The 20,065-nt window shown below is 37.8% G+C and overlaps 1 protein-coding gene across 10 annotated transcripts in view; it reads left to right on the top strand.

Annotated features, from left to right (window-relative positions):
- AKAP9 (A-kinase anchoring protein 9) overlaps positions 1-20,065 on the top strand; it is a 192,806-nt gene that overhangs the window by 120,017 nt on the left and 52,724 nt on the right. For 8 of the 10 annotated variants that reach the window (XM_069086173.1, XM_069086172.1, XM_069086169.1 and 5 more), the window contains 5 exons: positions 906-1,132; positions 13,067-13,229; positions 16,988-17,200; positions 18,220-18,258; positions 19,448-19,680. In XM_069086173.1, the coding sequence (XP_068942274.1) occupies positions 906-1,132; positions 13,067-13,229; positions 16,988-17,200; positions 18,220-18,258; positions 19,448-19,680 (875 nt within the window). The remainder of the gene's footprint in view (positions 1-905; positions 1,133-13,066; positions 13,230-16,987; positions 17,201-18,219; positions 18,259-19,447; positions 19,681-20,065) is intronic. The other 2 variants (XM_069086176.1, XM_069086168.1) reach the window with 1 other exon arrangement.

Raw genomic sequence — 20,065 nt, 5'->3', positions numbered from 1 at the left:
TTAGTTACAATTTAGTACATTAACTGAATCTTTAACAAATCAACAAGTTAAAAATGTGTCCGAGTTTAAATAGTTTCTTTTTCAGTTCCTACCTAAAAAAGTAGATATGCCAAGTGAAACATTCAAAACCAAGAAGAGAAGAAACATTAAAACATCCTAAATAATCCAGACATTCTTTTCTGTGAAGCTTTTATTGGTATCTCTTTTACCCTTTTCTTTGCTAGCTGCTGAGCAGGAAAGTAGTATTACATTTTTTGTATTGTCAGATATATCCAACCAAATATAAATTTGATTGTTAAATATACCCTAATTTGTTTGATGGCATTACAGTTGTGAAAGGCCCATACTCATGTCATCACTATATGTTATCGTTCAGTCGTTTTCAGTCATGTCTGACTCTTCATGACCCCATTTGGGGTTTTCTTGGCAGAGATACTGTAGGGGTTTGCCATTTCCTTCTCCATCTCATTTTACAGATTGAGAAACGGAGGCAAACAGGGTGATGTGACTTGCTAAGGTCACATGGTAAGTACCTGAAGCTAGATTTGAACTCATGAAGATGAGTCTTCCTATCATCAGACCCAGCACTCTGTGCACTATGGCACCACCTAGCCGCCCCAGTTACCATACAGTTATTTTCATAAATGGACTTTGTAATCAGCTATCTTTTTTCATTTCCAAAATGTGTTGTAGTTTTGGTGCGGCTAAGTGGTGCAGTGAATAGAGCATCGGCCCTGGATTCAGGAGGACCTGAGTTCAAATGCGGCCTCAGACACTTAACACAAAACTAGCCATGTGACTTTGGGCAAGTCACTTAACCCCAACTGCCCTCCAAAAAGCAAAAAAAAAAATGTGTTATAGTTTCTAAATATGAGTTTCCTCACAATACATTATTCTTCTTACAGAAGAGCCCCTAGTCTCTTACTGTGGAAGCGGCACTCCAAGTAATGCCCCTGGCACGTGGTCAGAAATAACTGAGGAGAGAATGGAACTGTGCCAGCGTCTCCTAAGATGTGGCTTTGCTGGGGCTGAAATAGACCCTGAAAACGAGGAGCTCGTCTTGAATGTTAGTTCTCGGCTACAGGCCGTAGTTGAAAAACTCCTGGAAGCCATAAGTGAAACAAGTACCCAGGTAAGACTTCTTGCGTTGAATGCCTGTGAGGCCGTAGTAGGCCTGGATCTTCAGGCCTGCTCCAGTGGAGCACTAGGATTCTGAGCAGGGCTTTTGTTGTTTTGGATCCTGCCTCTGACTTCACTGGTCTAGGTGACACCTTCCATCTGTGCAGGTCACATGGGCCCTTTCTCTTCAACTTAAAGTCACAGGAAGCACCCCAAGGTTAAGAGACTTGTCCAAGGTCACACAGCCGAGATACATCAGGAGCAGGACTGGAACTCCAATTTTCCTGGCTCCAAGCCTTGTCCTCTGTTCCTCCTCTGACTCCAACCTCCTAATTAAGAGGCAGCATGATGGGCTGTAGGAATGAGAGATCTGGCCTTGAACCAGAGAAAACTGGGGTTCAGGTCCCCCCTCCAACAATCCTGGCTGTGTGACCCTGGGAGGGTCATTGAACTTCTCAGTGGTCTAAGAAACTCTCTTCATCCGACAAGTTGCAGAGAAGATGCTGATCTCCTTTGGCAGGGGAAGTTTTCTGGATCCAAGAGATCTACAGGTGCAGAATAACTAACAACTTTAAAATTGTTTCACACTATTTGCCAACTAATGAAAATTCTCCAACATTTATAATTACTATCAGCCTGCCTGGCAGATAAGCAGATAGTTCTTTCTTTATTTAAATTTTCATTATGCAAATTCTACTTTATGTAAAGAATTCTGAAAGAAGTTGGCATTTAAAAAAACATGTATGTTAACTTTACTATACAGTACCATGCTCTCTCTGTCTCTTGGCTCTTGCCCCTCAGCTCAGCTCTCTGAGGCCTCCCCCCCACCCCTTTTTAAAAAGAAAAACCCTCTGAGTGAAGGCAGAAGAACAGGTACCTGGAGAGACTGCCACCACCACTGAATGTGGGCTTGGCGAGAGAGACCTTTGCCCCACTGCCCCCACCTGCCCATGTGTCCAGCCCCTGCATGTCTGTCTTCCATCTCTCTGAACTTGGATCCTACATGTCTGTCCCTGGCCCACACATGTCACCCATCCTCTCCTGTGTCCGCATCCAGCCCCCATGTGTCTCGGTGCCAGCCAGTCCCCCATGTGTTCCTCCTCCTGCTCTCACTTCTCTGTCCCCAGCCCCCACATGTCTTTGAACCATGTGCCAGCACCCTCTTTCCTTGGAAATGTGGCCATCTTCCTGCCTGTCTCCCTCCTTCCTTTCCCCACCTCTGCAGGCAAATTTGCATTACATAAAAATTGCTTTACATAGAAGTTTGTAGAACAGTCTGCTTATGTAAAGTGAGAACTGCCTGTACCCAATTTATGAATATATCTTTAAGGTTCCTTCTGCCTCCAAAATTCTTTGGTTTTCTGAATGGTTGTACTCAGTTTAATGCAAAGATTATAAAGTAAACCAAGCTTTTCACTATTCATCTAAATGAAACTTAGGTTTCCCAGGAGTGTCTGCTGGATACAGTAAGGCTAAACTAGTTGTTCAGGCTAGATTGGAAGCGTCACAATTGAACCTGAATGTTTCAGCTGCATCATCGAGATACTATAAAGATTCTGGAGTTTCTGCAGCTATCACTATGGCCTAGACATAGTTCATTTAGTAATCTGTTTTGAATTTCTAGGAAGATATGAGATAGTCGTGATAGCTTTAGAGCTTCTGATTTATTCAGCTTCACTTCCAAGATAATCAGTAATTAAAATGATCTTGAACTTGATGCATATTAGTAGTTAAAGTAACATGAAGCAATAGCCTAAATGAGTTGATTTTTTTTGCCATCATTGTGTATTTTGATATGGTTTCTTTGTAATATAATACTTCACTTTGACTTTAATTTTTCCACAATATATCTTAACAACCAGGAACCATTCTGAGATGCTCTTTTTTTTTTTTTTAAAGCAATTGGGGTTAAGTAACTTGCTCAAGATTACACGGCCAGGTGTTTCTGGGTGGGTGCTAAGTGTCTGAGCCCGGGATTCGATCTCCAGGTCAGTCTGACACTGGAGCTGGTGCTCTTACTCCCTGTGCTACCTGGCCGCCCCTGAGATGCTCTTTTGTTAGGTGTTAAACTCATATTCACAAAGAAACCTGGAAATGGAACCTCTTATGGTCTTTTTCTAGACTCAAGAGCCTAAATATATCTTCTCAAAAATGTGAATATAGTTAAAAGTACTTTTCAGGGAACGTGTCTACTGTATAGAGCTTGTACTTAGTGGAGCTTGGAGAGCATGAAGACAAGCTATCACTGTTCCTTACTGTATATGAGATGTTTTCTATATAATAATAGCTGTTATTGTAAAAGAGACATTCCAATACAAGGACAATGAAGTCTATGAGCCTCCTTGATTTAGCTTAAGTGGAGTATTGTTTAGAAGATGAAGTTACTCATGTGAAAAGAGGGAAGGTCCAGGTCCTTTCTTTGTACCTCCACCTTCACATACAGCATTCCACCATAATGTTAACCATCTCTTCAATGGTGCCCTTTGGAATGCCTGCTCTCTAGGCAACAAACTTCCTTTCATCTTAAATCTTTTCCTCTCTCACCCCTTCCATCTTCTAGTTCTCACTGAGAGAAGTTGCCCTCTTGATGACAACGTCCCCAGGCTCCCTTTAGTCCTGGCTGCCCTTTTACTCATTTCCACTCTGACTGGGAGAGCTCTGTGGGGGAGTTGAGAGTGCTCCTTACTTACATCACCTTTCCAGATTCTCTCTCTACCACCATCACTCAATCACCTCTCCTCCTTTGGAGTACATTCAATCCACATATGCCAACCCAGGATACTCCCCTTCTTCCTGACTGTGTTCAGTGCCTGACTTTTCTCCTCAACTCTTGCCCTCACACTAGGGGACTTGAGCATATATAGTGATATTCCATTAGATCTCCTAACTTAACAGTTACTCAATTTACTCATATCCCATAACCAACTTCTTCACCCACCTCAGCTAGACCAGAGGGTCAGTCTTGTCTTCACCCATATATGTTCCACTTCCATGTTCGTGAACTCTGACATTCCCTTATCTGATCACAATCTGTTTTCAATCCACTTCTCGCCTGCAGTCCTAAATCTTGTTCTTTGCCTGTACTGTGACCTCCAGTCCCATGACCCCCTTGGTTCTTTCCCTGGCCATCAGCCCTGTAGGAGCTACCCTCTCTCCCCTTCCCCATCTTGACTCTTTAGTGAACCAATTCAGCTCTCCACTGTCCTCTTGCCCCCTTCACAAGTCACTAGATTTGACCTGTCAAGTTTCAGCTTTTTATCACGGCCACCATCCACTGCCTTCTTTTCTACACATGTGCTGCTGAACAAAGCTGCAGAAAATCATGAAACCATGCTAACTGGGTCCACTACAGACTGATTACCTAACTTCATCTGGGCCCCATGCAGGTGCAATCCAATTCTTTTATACTTTACTAATTAACTTACTATCCCATTCACCACTGTGGATTTTCCATACCTCTCCATCCCACCTTAAGCCTCCCTCAATCCCCCTTCTCCCTACACTGTTGGCCCAGAACACATGCATGTAATATAAAAGTATTCAATACTGTACAGTATGCATTATGTTATATACTCTAACACATTATATTATCTACTTTACAATTTTAAGCTACTAATTTTTATAAAACATATTAAAATAGCACAGAGACTTTTGGGATCCCCTGTGCAAGTCTCTGTACTGCCCCAGGGTTTGATAGGTATGTCCTGCTTTCAACTTTTTGCATTAAGAAGAAAAGTAGATGATGATTATAACATGAGTATCAAGTAGAGAATTAATATACACCTTAGAGGTTAATGACTTTTATCATATGTAGTTTTGTGTATCCAGTTCCATGTAATAATTAACTATTATAATATAGTGCTGTTGGATTTTGCCCAGACTAGCTAATTATAGGGTCGAACCTATTTGAAAACAGTGAACCAAAGGCTGTATAATTAGTGTACAGTGAAAGAGACTTGCCTCACACTAGCAGAAAAGCATCTTTTTAAGAAGGTTTTTTTTTTATATAAAGTGTCATTCTTCCTTGAAAGGTGACCTTTTTTTTTTTGATGGTAACCTTTGGACATAGCATTCACAAATTGAATGAGCCACTGATAACTACTTACCTGTAATTTTCCAGCCACAAATGTTTTTCAGAATTTTAGGGTGCAGTTTAGGACCAAATGAGATACTTTTCCAAGTGATGTCCTTAGGCCCTGGGGGAATTAATGAATGAGCAGTTTACTCCTACAGAATATTTCCCTTACTATCTGATAAAGTCTTTAGAGTTTTCCTGATCCCACATCTGAGAAAAATGTCATGTGACCCATTAAAATGGTCAACAGTTTTATTTTCTCAGAAGGGAAGCTGTTCCTGAAAAATGAGTCAGCAACATAATGATCGGCTGTTTGGTGGTTTGCTTTTTAAAAGCACAGATAGAATTATAGCAAACAAGAAGTTTGGAAGGTACTCCTCCCGCTCTGGTAAGTTAGTCAGAGCGTTTTTAGTGCTCTGCATCCAGGATTTGGCCCAACACAGTTAAACCGCTTGGAAGGTGTGTTGAGAATAATAATCCCACACAGTAGAACATCGACCACATGAAACCCCCAAGAATTCAGTCATTCTCTAGTGCTGCATTTTGTGCATAGTTAAGGATTTTCGCCCTTTACGTGCCATTTTTTAAAATGTTTCCCATTTTGAATGAAAATATTTTAACATGGGGTGGCTAGGTGGCACAGTGAATAGAGCACCAGCTCTGGAATCAGGAGGACCTGAGTTCAAATCCAGCCTCAGACACGAAATACTTATTAGCCATGTGACCTTGGGCAAGTCACTTAACCCCAATTGCCCTGCCTTTCCCCCTCCAAAAAGAAAAAGCAAAAAAAATAAATTTAAAAATATATTTAATGTGTTTTATGCACACCCCTTACTCTTTAAATAGAATATACTTAACAGAATTGAGCTTTTTATGATTTTCTTAAGTGCCTACTGTGTGCTTTTGCTGTCCTTATATGAGACAATAAATACACATAAACATACACGCAGCACAAATATAAATTTGTGAAATTCAAGGCAGCCTAGGATGGAGGTGCTCCTGTGCTTTCTAAGGTTGCCATTAGCATCGTGTCTGCCTGAAGCAGAGCTTCAAATAGAATTACATTTATTCCAGTTTCCTGCTTTTGTAAGCTCCTTGAGGGCAGGGATTATTTTATTCTTGGCATCTGAAGGCCTGGCACCTAGCACAGTGCATATAATAGTCACCTAATAAATGCTTGTTCATTCATCAGTTCTGTGCTTCTGTGAGTTTGAAAACCAGGAAACCAAGCATGTTTTGTCATATATAATAAGCATAAATATGCTCTTCTCTAAGATTTTAAACTGCATGAGCTTTAATATATGTCCTTTGTAGCAACTATTTTGACTGTTTTATGAACTGTTTTGCTGATTTGCTGATTCCTGGCTGTGTTCAGGGTAGTTAAGATCACCAAATAACAAGTCCCAGAGGGAGTGTTAATGAATAAGAAGGGGTTTGCACTTCTGCTCTGTTTTCACAAAGGACAGGAAGAGCAGGACTAGCTTTTGAATAGCTTAAGAGAGTCTGATAAAACCAATCATGGAGGCAGCTTGAAAGAGTGGGGAAAGAATGTTATACATGGTCTCAACACCCAGGTTTGCATCCTAGCTCTGCTGCTCTCCCCCTATGGGGCCTTCACCTCTCTGGGCCTCAGTTTCCTCATCTATAACATGAGAGAGCTCATTACATGACCTTTGAAGTTCTTCCCAGCTTTAACTGTATAACCAGTCCTATTCTCCAGTGAACACCATGGATAATCTTTTGGCTGGAGAGTGCCATCTGTAATGGTCCTATGAGCCTTGAAGGTGTGCTTTCCAGCCATATATCTGTTTGATACAACAAGAAATAATTAAACTTATTTGATAATATTGAGCAGTTTTAAGAAGATTCACTAATAACTGTAGCATTTAGATGTCATTTTTAAAAAACCAGCTGATGAGCATTGGGAATGGCAAAATTAATTCTCTATCCATGCAACAGATTTTAATCCAGACAAATTCCACAGTGGACTATGTTTAGAACAGTAGCCTTACTTGAAGAAGTTGAAGGTCATCTCCCCTTAGACTCTGGGTCAGATACCCCACTCCAATTAAAAATCTCCCATTACAAAAAACCCTCCTTGTGGCACTTGGGAATTTTCACTGCTATTTAGCATCTAATAAAATAAAGGTGCCCAGTACTGGAATTTGTGAGTGGAACGGAGCTTTCATTAAGAGCCATCTGCTTGCCTGACTAATGATCACCATGTGTGGGAAACAAGTGTCAAGTTCTAGGTATTTGGTGGCTGGTGCAGAGAAGACAAAGAACGTCTTTTGTTTATTTTCAGACTGAAGATGTGAAATTTTCACACATTTAATTTTTAATGTACTTTTTAAAACATTGAGAGTGGCTTGCTAGAGTCAGGATTCATTCTAGAGCTTCTCCTTACACTAGTCACTCCTGTTGTGTCACTGTGTGCTTTTCAACTTCAGCGAAGGTTCACAAGTGCACACAAACGGTTGTAACTTCCGGCAGCTGGATGCATCGTGCACCTTCACTAAAACAAGACTGAAAAGTATTCTGTTAAACAACTTTTAGTCTACATATGTTTGAACATGGAAATAGTTTGTAGTTGAGCTGTTTACTTTTATCAGCTAACTATAGTCAAGAAGACAGATGTTTGACAATGAAATATCAGGTTACAATGCCAATAAAATTCTCCAAAAATATATATCTGTTTGAATATTAAAATAGTTTATGTCTGAGCCGTTTACTTTTATCAACTAACTACTCAGGAGGATGCATGTTGTTTGTCAGTAAAATATCAGATAAAAATGCCAGTAAAATTTCACCCAGATTAAATAATGAACATACTACATGCTTGAACTAGTACTTTGGTAAAATGGTCCCATGAATGCATTTTAGTTTTTTTAACATTGAGAAAAATGACCAGATTATTTTACCTAATAGACTTGTCTAAACACCCTTTCCAAAGCTCTGACATAGTACGTGGATCCTGTTAGGCCGGCTTCTTTGTGGGCGTAGTAATTCAGATTCCACCTGCCACTTCCCCTATAGGTAAAGACATTGAAGCCACTCCCTCTACCTTGAACTTTTCCTGAGGGAACATTGACTAGCATTCTTTTGCATAGTCTGATGGACTGTTTGAGTAACAATTCTGAAGAGCCTTTCCTTTTGAACCAAGTAAAGCAGGGAGAACAAAAACAAATAATGTTGCTGCAGCTACACTTCTCATCTTTTGCTTCTATGGAGATTGCAAATGTTGACTTTCCCTGCCGACTTCTACTTGCATTTCTTGCTTTTTGCAGCCTGCGCAGCGCAGCGTTGATGTTGACAGAGCATTTTATTGCTTTGCTTTGCTGACCAGCTGCTGATGGTCTCATTCTTTCACTTCTCGAGGATTTTGTCACTCTTATAGAGATTTTGTTGTTGTGAGAAGAATGGCACACCTCTAGTTTTTGAAAAGTGAGGTTATGTTGGACCTTTTAATTGCTCAGGTGTGTGTATTAATTGTCTGAGATTCATCCGACAGTGACAGAGAAATTTTTTTGATGCTGTCCTGGTGTTATCTCCAGAAATTGGAAGGGAGAGAAACCCTCTTTTGCCAACTGCTTTAGCCAAACTGCTCAATCAGTTGAAACAAATCATCAGTCTCAAGAATGGATTCCTATAGGACTTACTGGGCCTCAAATACCTTCAGTGGCTTGTGGTTGGAAGAACAGGATGAAGACATATATGAGGTTGAATCAAGAGTACCTTTACCAGATCCATTTCCTCTCAGTGAACAACTGGATGAAAATAATTCAGTCGTCGTTAACACTTCTATTTTTCATTTTAGTCATAAAAGAAATGGGCATATATTAAAACTTATTTCTAAAATCTCCTTGCCTACCCCGCCATACTCAGTAAGTACTGAAATTATCCCTTTAGTTGAAAACTAAATAAGGTAAGAAATAATATTTTATGTAGCTGTGATAGACTTAGGGGTGCTGGACCCACTTTTTCTTTTGGCTTAAGATGTTTTTGAGTTTGTTTTCGTTTTTCATTTAAATTATATAATTGCTATTCAGCTTTAGGTGAATTAGATTTCAGTGACCTAGTGCACGAGTCTACTCTGAATCTGCAGAAAAATAGACTGATGTGACTGTTCTCCAGTTTTAGTGACCCACCAGGGACTTTCTGGAGCAGTTTACTGTAGTTGGCCTGAGTAAAAGTTGTGCAAAAGGAAGAGAGTAGGGACTGGTTCTCTATGAAATGATGACAGAAGTCAAGGGGTGTATTTTTTAAAGTTAAGTTTTATTTAAATTTTGAACTTAAATCTTCAACAAATACAAACTTTTCAATATACCACAAAGAAATAAGCATATATAAGAAACTATGAATTTATGTACAGTTGTATCTTCTTAAGAAACAAATATGTCCAATTTAACAGTGTAGGAGTAGAGCTGTTCTATTTGTTTATGCCCCTCTAAGCACCTTTTGTTTCCTGCATTTCTTGAAAATGTTTTATTGAATAATATATTGAATTCAGAACCAGCCAAGAAGTACCTGGGCTATTATCTCAGCCTCTGTGTGGAATTTTTTCTATTTTAAAAATATTTAATATACCACTGTGAGAAAATATTATTGTTAACTCTTTACATGAAATTTAACATCATTATAGATTAAGTATTTATCATAAGGAATACTTATATATTTAGTATTTGTGCCTTAGGTTCATTACTTTTAAAACAGATATTCTGATCATCCCTCCATGTTCTTTTGTATGACATAAACCACATTCTTGTGAAGTTCAGGGCTTAAACTATAATATGCTTAGCTAATATTTAACAAGCGTTAACCACACAAGAACCAGGTGGTTTTCAGAACTTTTATTATCCTTCCCGGAACTTATATTAAAGTGACAGTGAATTTTATCAGGGATACTGAAAACACTCATTTAAAAACCAGTAGTAATTCACAAATTCATTAAGTATTTTAAAAAATATTTAGGTAAAAATGTTTAAGATTTGATATTATTATGCAAAATAAGTCTTTTTAACTAAATAATGTGTATCATGAGTATCATAGTTCTATAAACTGAAATACTGCTTCTTTAAAAAAAAGATTTTATGTCTTTATAGGATGAAAGGAGCATAGCAAGAAAGCTGGAGGGCACCTTAGAAGTCACGCTGCCCAGCCCCATCACTTTATATATTAGGACAGTTGAGGGCCAGAGAAGTTAAGGAACTTTCGCAAAACCACGTCGATTTTAAGTGATGTAGTAGGGCCCTCACGCTGTGACGTCAGGCTAAATGATGTTTGCACTAAATCACACTGCCTTCTGCTCTGTTTTTATTTTATTAAATTCCTATTACAATAAATTAATTTGGTTATAAGTAAAGCTTTATTTTAAATGGGAAAATTAATTCATTATTGATAATTTTGTAGTACCATGTTGGGCCTAATAAGGCTCACCTTTTTTTTTTCCAGTCAAAATCTCATGTAAAATAAAACCTACGTGTAGTTACAACCAGAGTTATTTTAAAGCACGTGTGTATATGTGTGTGTGTGTTCTTCCGAATCATATTTCAGTAATGTGGCCTGTATTGGGGAGCAGTACGCTAAATATCTCTTAAGCAAACTCAGTAAAGATTTTTTAGATATCATTAGGAGATTACAATACAAAACAAAGATAAATACTATTTCCTTATACCAATCAAATATGTATTCCCTTGACTTATTTTGTAAAATTAAAAACAAACAAATAAGCAAAACTCCTGTGACTTAGCTTGTTTGAATTTTCCAGTGTTTTCTAAGCAATCACAGTGTAAATTACAAAAGTCACAGAAATAGGTGAAATCAGTCAATGTTATTTATATATACATAAAGAATATTGGCAGGGCCAGCAATCAGATGAGCAAGTATAGAACCTTATAGCTGGAAAGAGGTCCCCTTGGTCCCCAAATCACAGATCTGGTACAGCTGCTGGTCCTTTCTCTGGTAGTTTGCCCACATTTGAGTGATTATAATCTGGGCTAACATTTCCTAGAAGTATCAAAAACAGAACAAGATGAAGAACACAGCACCACTTAATATAAATAGATTGTATACATCTTTTAAGGACAAAACCATTTAACTGGAGGTTAGCATGGGTTTTTTTTTTTTCAAGAAAAGTTAATAAGGAACTAAAACTAACTATGTTTTTTTCCTTACCAAATGAAATAATGTATAAACAAGTTATTTGCCATGAATATATTAAACTTGTCTGAATATTGATGAGCCCCACCCAGACACCCAGGAGTCTGTTCCCATTGGGTATATTGGAACACGCCTTATGCTTTGGCTAAGAACCGTGCAAGTAGCTGAGGACTCCCCTGAAGAGGTGGCCAGACCCCCCAGCTCATATTGGCTCACTTATTGGGCTTCCCCACCAATCTGTTTGCAAAGTAATTCCCTAAATTACTATTTATTTTCCCGTAGGGGAAAAGGAAGTAAGGCTGAGTGTTCTGCCTTTTTCTGTCTGAAGATGAGGGTTCTTGATTCAGGTCCTATACAATGGAGTAGCATAAAGAATTAAAGAATAGAGAGATTGTGATTTGAAAGCAAATCTGGGGTGTGTGTTTCCTTGTTGTCATATTTGCTGAACCACCAAGACCAATGTATTCTCTGTTGCTAGAGGAAGTGTATTATTGTCCAGTTCTTTGAGAGTAAGGTACCAGGAGAGGCCTCCTTGGCTAATACTCCAGAATAGATTGCACACTGATTAATTTTCCAAAGTAGTAAAAGTCTGCAAAGAAAAAGGTTTGGGAAAAGCTGCAGAGTTAACCTTTTTTGATCATTGGAAAGAGAACCAGTGATTTGGATCAAACTGGGGTTTTAATTCTTTAAGTGTCAAACTGTTATTCTTAGAGGCTTCCTTCCTCGCATATTGGGTGTCTGGGTACCTGCAGCCTTACTGTCTCTCTTTGTCTTTGTTTTTGAATAGCCATTTAACATGCCGACCCTTAGTGTGCTAGGCTACTGAGGTTTTCCTAATGGGGCATTTCCTTAGTCTAGAATGCCTGATGGGGAGTGTTGTTCCAGGAACTCCCTGGAGTTGGTTTAGGAGGGAAACCAAACCCTGGGTTGGCCCTGGGGCAGACCCGGGTTTTCTACCCTGGTGGCATTAAAACCTTTGTGTACAGATTCTCAATTCTATGAAGCCAGCATTGTATGTGTGAAATCACTCTTTAGTGGATCGTTGTTACTATCTTTGTGTGTGAGAAACTGATTAAATAATTATGTCAGTGGTTAAAAAAAAATAGAATATTGGACTTGAAGTCAGAAGACCTGAGTTTGAATTTGAACTTCAACTTAGCTTTGCAACTGAGTTGGTCTAGTGTGTCATCACATTTTCCCTGAGTTACAAGTGTAATCCTCTCTTTGCCCCACCAGGCAAACCAATTACATAAATTCAGTCCCACAAGACATGCAGACAAAGCATCTATTTACTGTGTCCACTATACTCTAAGTATTCTGTTAAACAGTGGGTATACAAGCAGACAAGACCGTCCTCAGGGCTCACACATTCTGATGAGGGAAGACAGCACATAGAAGGGTCCCTGGGACCTATCCTGCATATTAATAATAACATTCACTGAAAGTATCTAAATAAAAAAGATTGATTTGACTAATTAATGCAGGTTTCTTAGGCTTGTCTTTTTTATTAATGCCTCAATTTAATTTTATACTAAATTATGCTGATATTCATTTCATATAAATTATAATATTAAAATAGAATAAGACTCTTCACTTGATTTTTAAGCATTAATTGAAACTTTTGGCCGTGATAAGTAGGCATGCACTTTAATTTCCTCAGTTTACTTGTTATGTAATGAATTCCTCATCAGTACAATTTTTCTCCTAATTTAGCTTGAACATGCCAAGGTTACACAGACAGAGTTGCTGCGTGAGTCATTCAGACAAAAACAGGAGGCCACAGAGTTTCTGAAGTGCCAAGAAGAATTGCAAGAACGGCTCAATGAAGAGTTGAAAGCCAGAGAACAGTTGGCTGTAGAGCTTAGTAAGGCAGAGGGTGAGTTTATTGGCCATATCTGTTCATGATATGTAGGTGGTGTTTTGGGTTATTTTTCTTTAACACTGAAGGGGGAGTTACCTTTGTTTACATGTAGTATGATGCACACACACAAACATGTAAGGTTTGCTTTGCTCATCAGTTATTATTTAGCTCACTTGCCTAAATGGGTGAGAAGTAAAATGTAAATAAAATGAAATTATGAAAAACTATAAACAGTTAGATTTTATGAAATGTTGCTATGAATTCATTGGACATTTTTATTATAGTTATTAAATGCTTATGACCAGAGTTGAGTTTTTCCTAAAACATAAACCTTGAATTTTTATCTCATTCTGGTTTGTAGAGGTGTTTTCAAAAATACAAGACTTACCAATTAGATCTTTAACTTATACTAATAACATGTCCTCATTTCATTCTATAAAATCTTTTCCCCAGACATGTTAACTGTGCAGTTAGGTGTTTAAGCAAAACAGTGTTAATGAGTATTAAATTCCACATTTTATATGGTAGAAGATAGTTACAAATTTTAATTTCAATACTTTCATGACCTATTATTTATTTATTCTGGTCCATTGACCAGAACGTGCATCAGTGGGTGGAAGTTGCATACATGCTAATTTTAGCTTGGTAGAAGACAGAGGTTTTTAAATATTCTCAGTTCATGGCACCTTATTATCTCAATAACTTTTTCATGGCACCCTAGGCCAAAAGAAATATCTTACAGTTCTGTTTATTAAGTAGTTAGGTCCAAACAACTTAATAAGTATTATGTCCTGATAACCTAGTGGCCATTTGAAAAAATAATATACATAAATTGAAGAAAAGCTATTTTTCATTTATCCTTAACCCCAATTACTAGTGAGATGTGTGCACCTGTTGGGCACTGAACTACTACTTCTCAAACCTTAGAATCAGATGGGACACTGCCATCTTCATTTCCTGTTCCACAATGATTTTTCTTGAGGTACTGGCTTTTATCACAACATCCACTGAAAACCCAACTTTGCAACAATAGATCTTCATAAAGAAGAAGGTCCAAGTTACTGACATTGCTGAAAGTACGAGTAAACAAAATCCTATCTCAGACATTTGAGAATATCATGGAGAGGATTATAGTACAATCTAATGTGGAAACTCTGAATGACTTTGAGCTAGTAGTTTGTGAGTTTGCTATATTGCCTTGGACTTCCATGGCCCACAATTAAGGAACTACTGATTTAGAGAAGAATTTAGTAACAATTAGAGCTATCCATAAGTAAAAAGATCTGCCTCCAGAGGTCAATAGCTTCCTGAGTGGTTTCCCTACCTACAGTATCTCTTCTCTTCCATTGAGCTTCCATAGATGCCAGAGTTATATTTCCAAAGCACAGATCTCTGTTCGAAAAAACCCAATAACTCTGAATCATCTAGGGTAGAATATTGATTGTTCTGCTTGGTATCTAAAGCCCTTTACAATCAGAATATGATGGAATTTTATTGTGCAATAAGAAATTAAACACATGAGGATTTCAGAGTAAGCTGAGATGTGTGTGAATGAATCCAGAAAGAGATAAGGAAAACCAGAAGGATAATGTGTGTACTGACTACCACAGTGTGAACAAAAAGAATTAATTTTGCATAATTAAAAAAAAACTGAGTAGAATGAAGCACTTCCTTCTTCTTGATAAGGAATTAAGGGCTAAGACCTACGTTATCAGATGCAATGACTGTTTCCAGTTTTTTTACTTAACTTTTTCTTTGTTATGAAAGAGTGTTCAGTTCCATAAGGTTGGGAGTTTCAGAAGGGAATGGTATTTCTAAAAATGATTGAATGCTTGTGGCATAGAAACAAAAGATACTAAGAAAACATTTTTTTTTAAACCCTGGTTAAATGAACAAATGAATGAATAGCTTGGAGTCAGGACTTCACTTCAAGCCCCAGCTGCGTGACAGTTTCTTCATCTGTAAATAGTAGCTGATAATCACAAGTTGATACTGAATTGCAAATCCCAGATTTCAGGCTGGTCCAAGTCCTTCATTTTCCAGATGAGGAAATTGAGATCCAGAAAGGGCAGGGGACATGGCCTCAATCACATCAGGAGAAAGGGGCAGATATGATTCAGGGCCACGTCCTCTGGCTACACACCCAGTCCTCTTCATTAGGTTGTTAAAGTCTCCCCCCAAAAATGTGATAATATTGATACTAATTGTACAGATTTTTCTTCTGTTTCTGCTTTCTTCAGTCTGCATCACTTCATTTAAGTTTCTCCATGTTTTTTTAAATCTTCTATTTCCTTATTTCTCATATCACAATAGTATTCCATCACAATCATATACCACAATGTGTTCAGCCATTCCTCAGTTATGTAACAGCCTCTTTGTTTCCAGTTGTTTGTCACCACAAAAAGAGCTGCTGTAAGTTGTGTGTGTGTGTGTGTGTGTGTGTGTGTGTGCCTTTTTTCTTCTTTGCTCTCTTTTGGGTAGAGATAGCAGTAGTATGGCTGGATCAAAGTGTATGCATACTTTATAAACTGATGAAGAATGAAATGAACAGGGGTGGCTAGGTGGCACAGTGAATAGAGCACCAGCCCTGGAATCAGGAGGACCTGAGTTCAAATCCAACCTCACACACTTAACACAAAAACTAGCCATATGACCTTGGGCAAGTGACTTAACCCCAATTGCCCTCCAGAAAGCAAAATTAAAAAATAAATGTTTAAAAAAAAAAGAATGAAATGAACAAAACCAAGAGAACAGTTTATACAATAACAACAATAGTAAAAAAAAAAAAACAAGTTTGAAAGCACAGAAAATTATGATAAATGCAATGGCCATTCCTGATTTCCAGCAGACCAGTGATGAAACATGCTCTCCATGTCAGAGAAGTAATAGAGTGCATAATGAGATATATATACACACATACTACACGTGTACATAACATATTTGTATTTATATTTAAATATAGCCCATGAGGGAGTTTCTTCTGCATGTCTGTGCACATTTGTTACAAGAAATGTTTTTCTTCTTTTATTTCCCCCATTGGGATGCAGGATGGAAGGGAGAAAAATTAGACTTTTGTTAATTTTTAACAGTATAGAGGTAGAGCAGGTGCTACAGATGTGGAATACAGCATGGGGTACACTTTTAGATGACATCATTATATTATAAGCTTAGCTTAATTGTTTCACTCTATTAAACAGACCACTCATGGGGAGAGGTTGGTCTATATTTATTTATAATGTTAAAACAAAACACATCCATAAAACTTTAAAAAAAAATCCAGTATACTTTTCCATTGCATCATACCCCGTCCTCCTTGTTCTACCTGTGAATATAGTTGTTCTAAGTCCCAAAAAACAGTATGTAAAGTGCGATGAATGTAAACTGTTATTATGAGGGACATTTGTAAGTGAGGGTAGTATTTAAGCAGCAAGAAAAAAACAGGGGCGGCCAGGTGGGGCAGTGAGGAAGAGCGCCAGCCCCAGTGTTAGGAGACCTAGGATCGATTCAGGCCTCAGATACTCGGCACCCACACAAAAATAACTGGCCCTGTAACCTTGAGCAAGTTACTTAACCCCAATTGCTTTAAAAAAAAAAAACAAATAGCACTGTAATTACCATGTCAAAACATAAGCTTTTGATATTCTTAATAAGTAATTCAGTATTGTTTGAAATGGCATGTGGGCAAGTTATAAATTGTCATGATATTACATCTGTCCTTCTTTTGAAAACTCAGTGATAAACCCACAGCCTGTTCTGATCATTTTGTTTCCTAGGTATCATTGATGGCTATGCAGATGAAAAAGCTCTTTTTGAAAGGCAAATTCAGGAAAAAAGTGACATAATTGACCACCTTGAGCAGGAGTTGTTATGTGTAGGTAACAGATTACAGGAACTGGAAGCAGAGAGACAACAAATCCAGGAAGAAAGAGAATTGCTCTCTAGACAGAAAGATGCCATGAAAGCAGAAGCAGGACCAGTTGAACAACGTATGTATTATTTTGACTATTTTTCTATGAGATATTGTGATGTTTATATGCACCTTCATTTTGAGTTGAGTGGCTTCACTTTTCCCTTTGGTGTCTTTGGCACATTACATTGGTACTTTAAAATTTGCTTTAAAGATGTTGGAACATATAATTGTATTATTAGCCAGTAATTGGGATATAGTTATTTTTTTCTCAGGTATCAGTAGGAAAGAACACTTCCTTCCTTACTTTGTGCTCTTACCCCAAGTGGAAGTTGCTGATAATGCAGAATATGAAATAACTTGTGAAAGGTATATACTCTAAAGGCAGAGAACAAAAAAAAATTTTAGTTGGTTGATGACAAATGACAAGCAGTTTGAAGGGGTGTAGTTGATTGTAGAGTACAGCAGAGTGAGAAAGTTAATGACTTCTAAAAGCAGGCTGCCACCTAGTTTAATCTATTTTTAATAATAATAATTACTTTTATGCAGTAAATATTTCTTTTAATCTTTCAAGTAATTAACATCTTAAAGTTAGAGTCGGGGGTAAGGGTAAAAACTAATTATTTAGAAACTGCAAGTTTTTGTGAGTATGGCATTTGAATTATTTGGCATTGAATTCCCATTTTTGGTCTTTTTCAAGCCGTGTCCATTTTATATTACAGATTACAATCAGAATTACAAATTTTGTGGCCTCTCAAACTTCCATAGCAGTGTTTAAATAATGCTAAAATTTCTGACCTACAGTGAAGAACTGTTTGTGATGTTCTGGTTGCTCAGATTAATGTATTAAAAAATTTCAGGGGTATATGTTGGAATTTTTCATATCTGAAGAACAAATCTGATGCCTTGTTCCAAGTATGTGTTTAATAAATGTCAAGTGAATTAATGTGAATTATTTAGAATTTCCAAGAAAAGTTGCTAAGGTCATTGAGCTTCAGTTCCGTCTTTTGCTTCATTTTCTCTTTTTATATTATCCCACTTGAAGAATAGAGGGCATGTAAATTACTGTGCTTTTGTTTCCTTTTTCTTTTCTCTTAGGGCTAGTAGATGCTGCAGTCGATGCAGCACCCGGAGCAGGTGTGTTTGTATACTGCATGGCCAGTCTTTAATTGGGTGATAGACTTACTTCCTAAAATTAAGTAAATAATGATTCTTGGACTTCCAACTAACTATTTCTCTAACTCTGCAACTTTGCTGTTGTATTTTACACTTACGGACTTTTCCTTTAACAAAAAAATGTCTTGCAATTAAAGAGCACATTCCTTTGTTTGAATTTAACAAAAGAGATTCACCATCATCTTATTGCATTCGTTTTTTAACCGGAAGACTACTTTAGTTTCTTAAAACTAGCGTCTCTTAACTTGCAAATACAATTAATATGAACGATTACTTTGCCAAGTGCTGTTAACATTGATTCTTGCTAATTGTCTAAATCGAGAATTGGTTAAGTAGTACATAAGATGATGGCATCAAAAGAATCTTTGATGTGTAGTGAACAAAAGTTTTCTGGTTGCTTTATGTTTATATTCCTTGTTAACATCAATAGTGTTTGCAAAAAATAAAGAGGAGGTAATTGTCCACAGCTTCGTGGTCCTGACCACATTAATATCACAGATGTCAGTCAATGATATGGACCCTGGGCACCAGCATGACTTGCATCTTTACTCAGTAGAAGACCTTTTCATTTGATACACACTTGCCAGTCCTCCCTTGCTGGATGTGAAGGTATAGGATGCAGGAGCAGTTCAGGAATGGGTATCTGAAAAAGAACAGAATAGGAACTTTTACTGTCATTGAATCATTGCTCTCTCTTAGCATTTCTGTGTAAAGGTTTATGGTATTGGTTTTCAAATGCGGGGCATGCATGTATATAAAAAATACGTTTTGGGGTTGAGAATAAATTAACTGCTTTGTGTGAATCAAGTGATGGTATTTGCATTAATTAAACCTTGTGCTTTCCTTGTAGTAAAAACATGTAACTGACTTTCTTTGCTTTTTTCCCCCACAAGAATCATCATTTAGTGATAGTACTCTCATTTTTAAATGCTTATAATGATGATCTGTGGTGGATGATACATGATATGTTTAGATATTCTGAGTATTTTAAAGATAGAAAAAGAAAGCTTATCTCATTGCCTCTTTTGTGTGTTTGAATTAAAATCCAGATTTTCTATTTCATGTGGTTTAATCCTGTACATAGAAGTGTGGAGTGCTCTATCGTCAACTTGGTAACAAAACCTGCAAGTGCTTTTTCATTTGTTAACAGAACTGCTGCAAGAAACAGAAAAGCTAATGAAGGAAAAACTAGAAGTACAGTGTCAAGCAGAAAAGGTCTGTGATGACCTTCAGAAACAAGTGAAAGCTCTGGAAATGGATGTGGAGGAGCAGGTCAGCCGCTTTCTGGAGCTAGAACAAGAAAAGAATGCCGAGCTGGTGGATCTGAGGCAGCAAAACCAGGCCCTGGAGAAACAGCTGGAGAAAATGAGAAAATTTTTAGATGTAAGTTAGAGAAAAATAGAGATGAATCTGATTTCTTATTTTGAAGATATGGAGTGTCAGTCTGGTCTTGGCAGGATCATATTAGAGATAGAAAGAATGTGAGATAGGATCATTAAGGGTCAGTCCTCCATTTTACACATGGGCACAATGAGGCCCAGACACATGCAGAGACCTCCAGCATCACCCAGAGCTGGCTGGGCTGAAGCCCTGGCTCTAACTGCAAATCCAGGACCCTTCCACTGCATCCAGTAGAATGGCAGGTATAACCTTCCGGGTTTTCAGCTTCTACATCATGACAACTCATTCACACATGTTTAAAGGTCGCTGCTTTTAAAATCTGGAATTAGATGTTTTCTGTGTTGATTCAAAAGTGATGGGGGCAGTC

The sequence above is a fragment of the Petaurus breviceps genome, unplaced genomic scaffold (genome assembly GCF_028583685.1).
Source record: "Petaurus breviceps papuanus isolate PSGF00001 unplaced genomic scaffold, PetGlider_PUasm1.0 178, whole genome shotgun sequence".
Lineage (NCBI taxonomy): Eukaryota > Metazoa > Chordata > Mammalia > Diprotodontia > Petauridae > Petaurus > Petaurus breviceps.
This window is presented reverse-complemented; position numbering and strand designations above follow the sequence as displayed.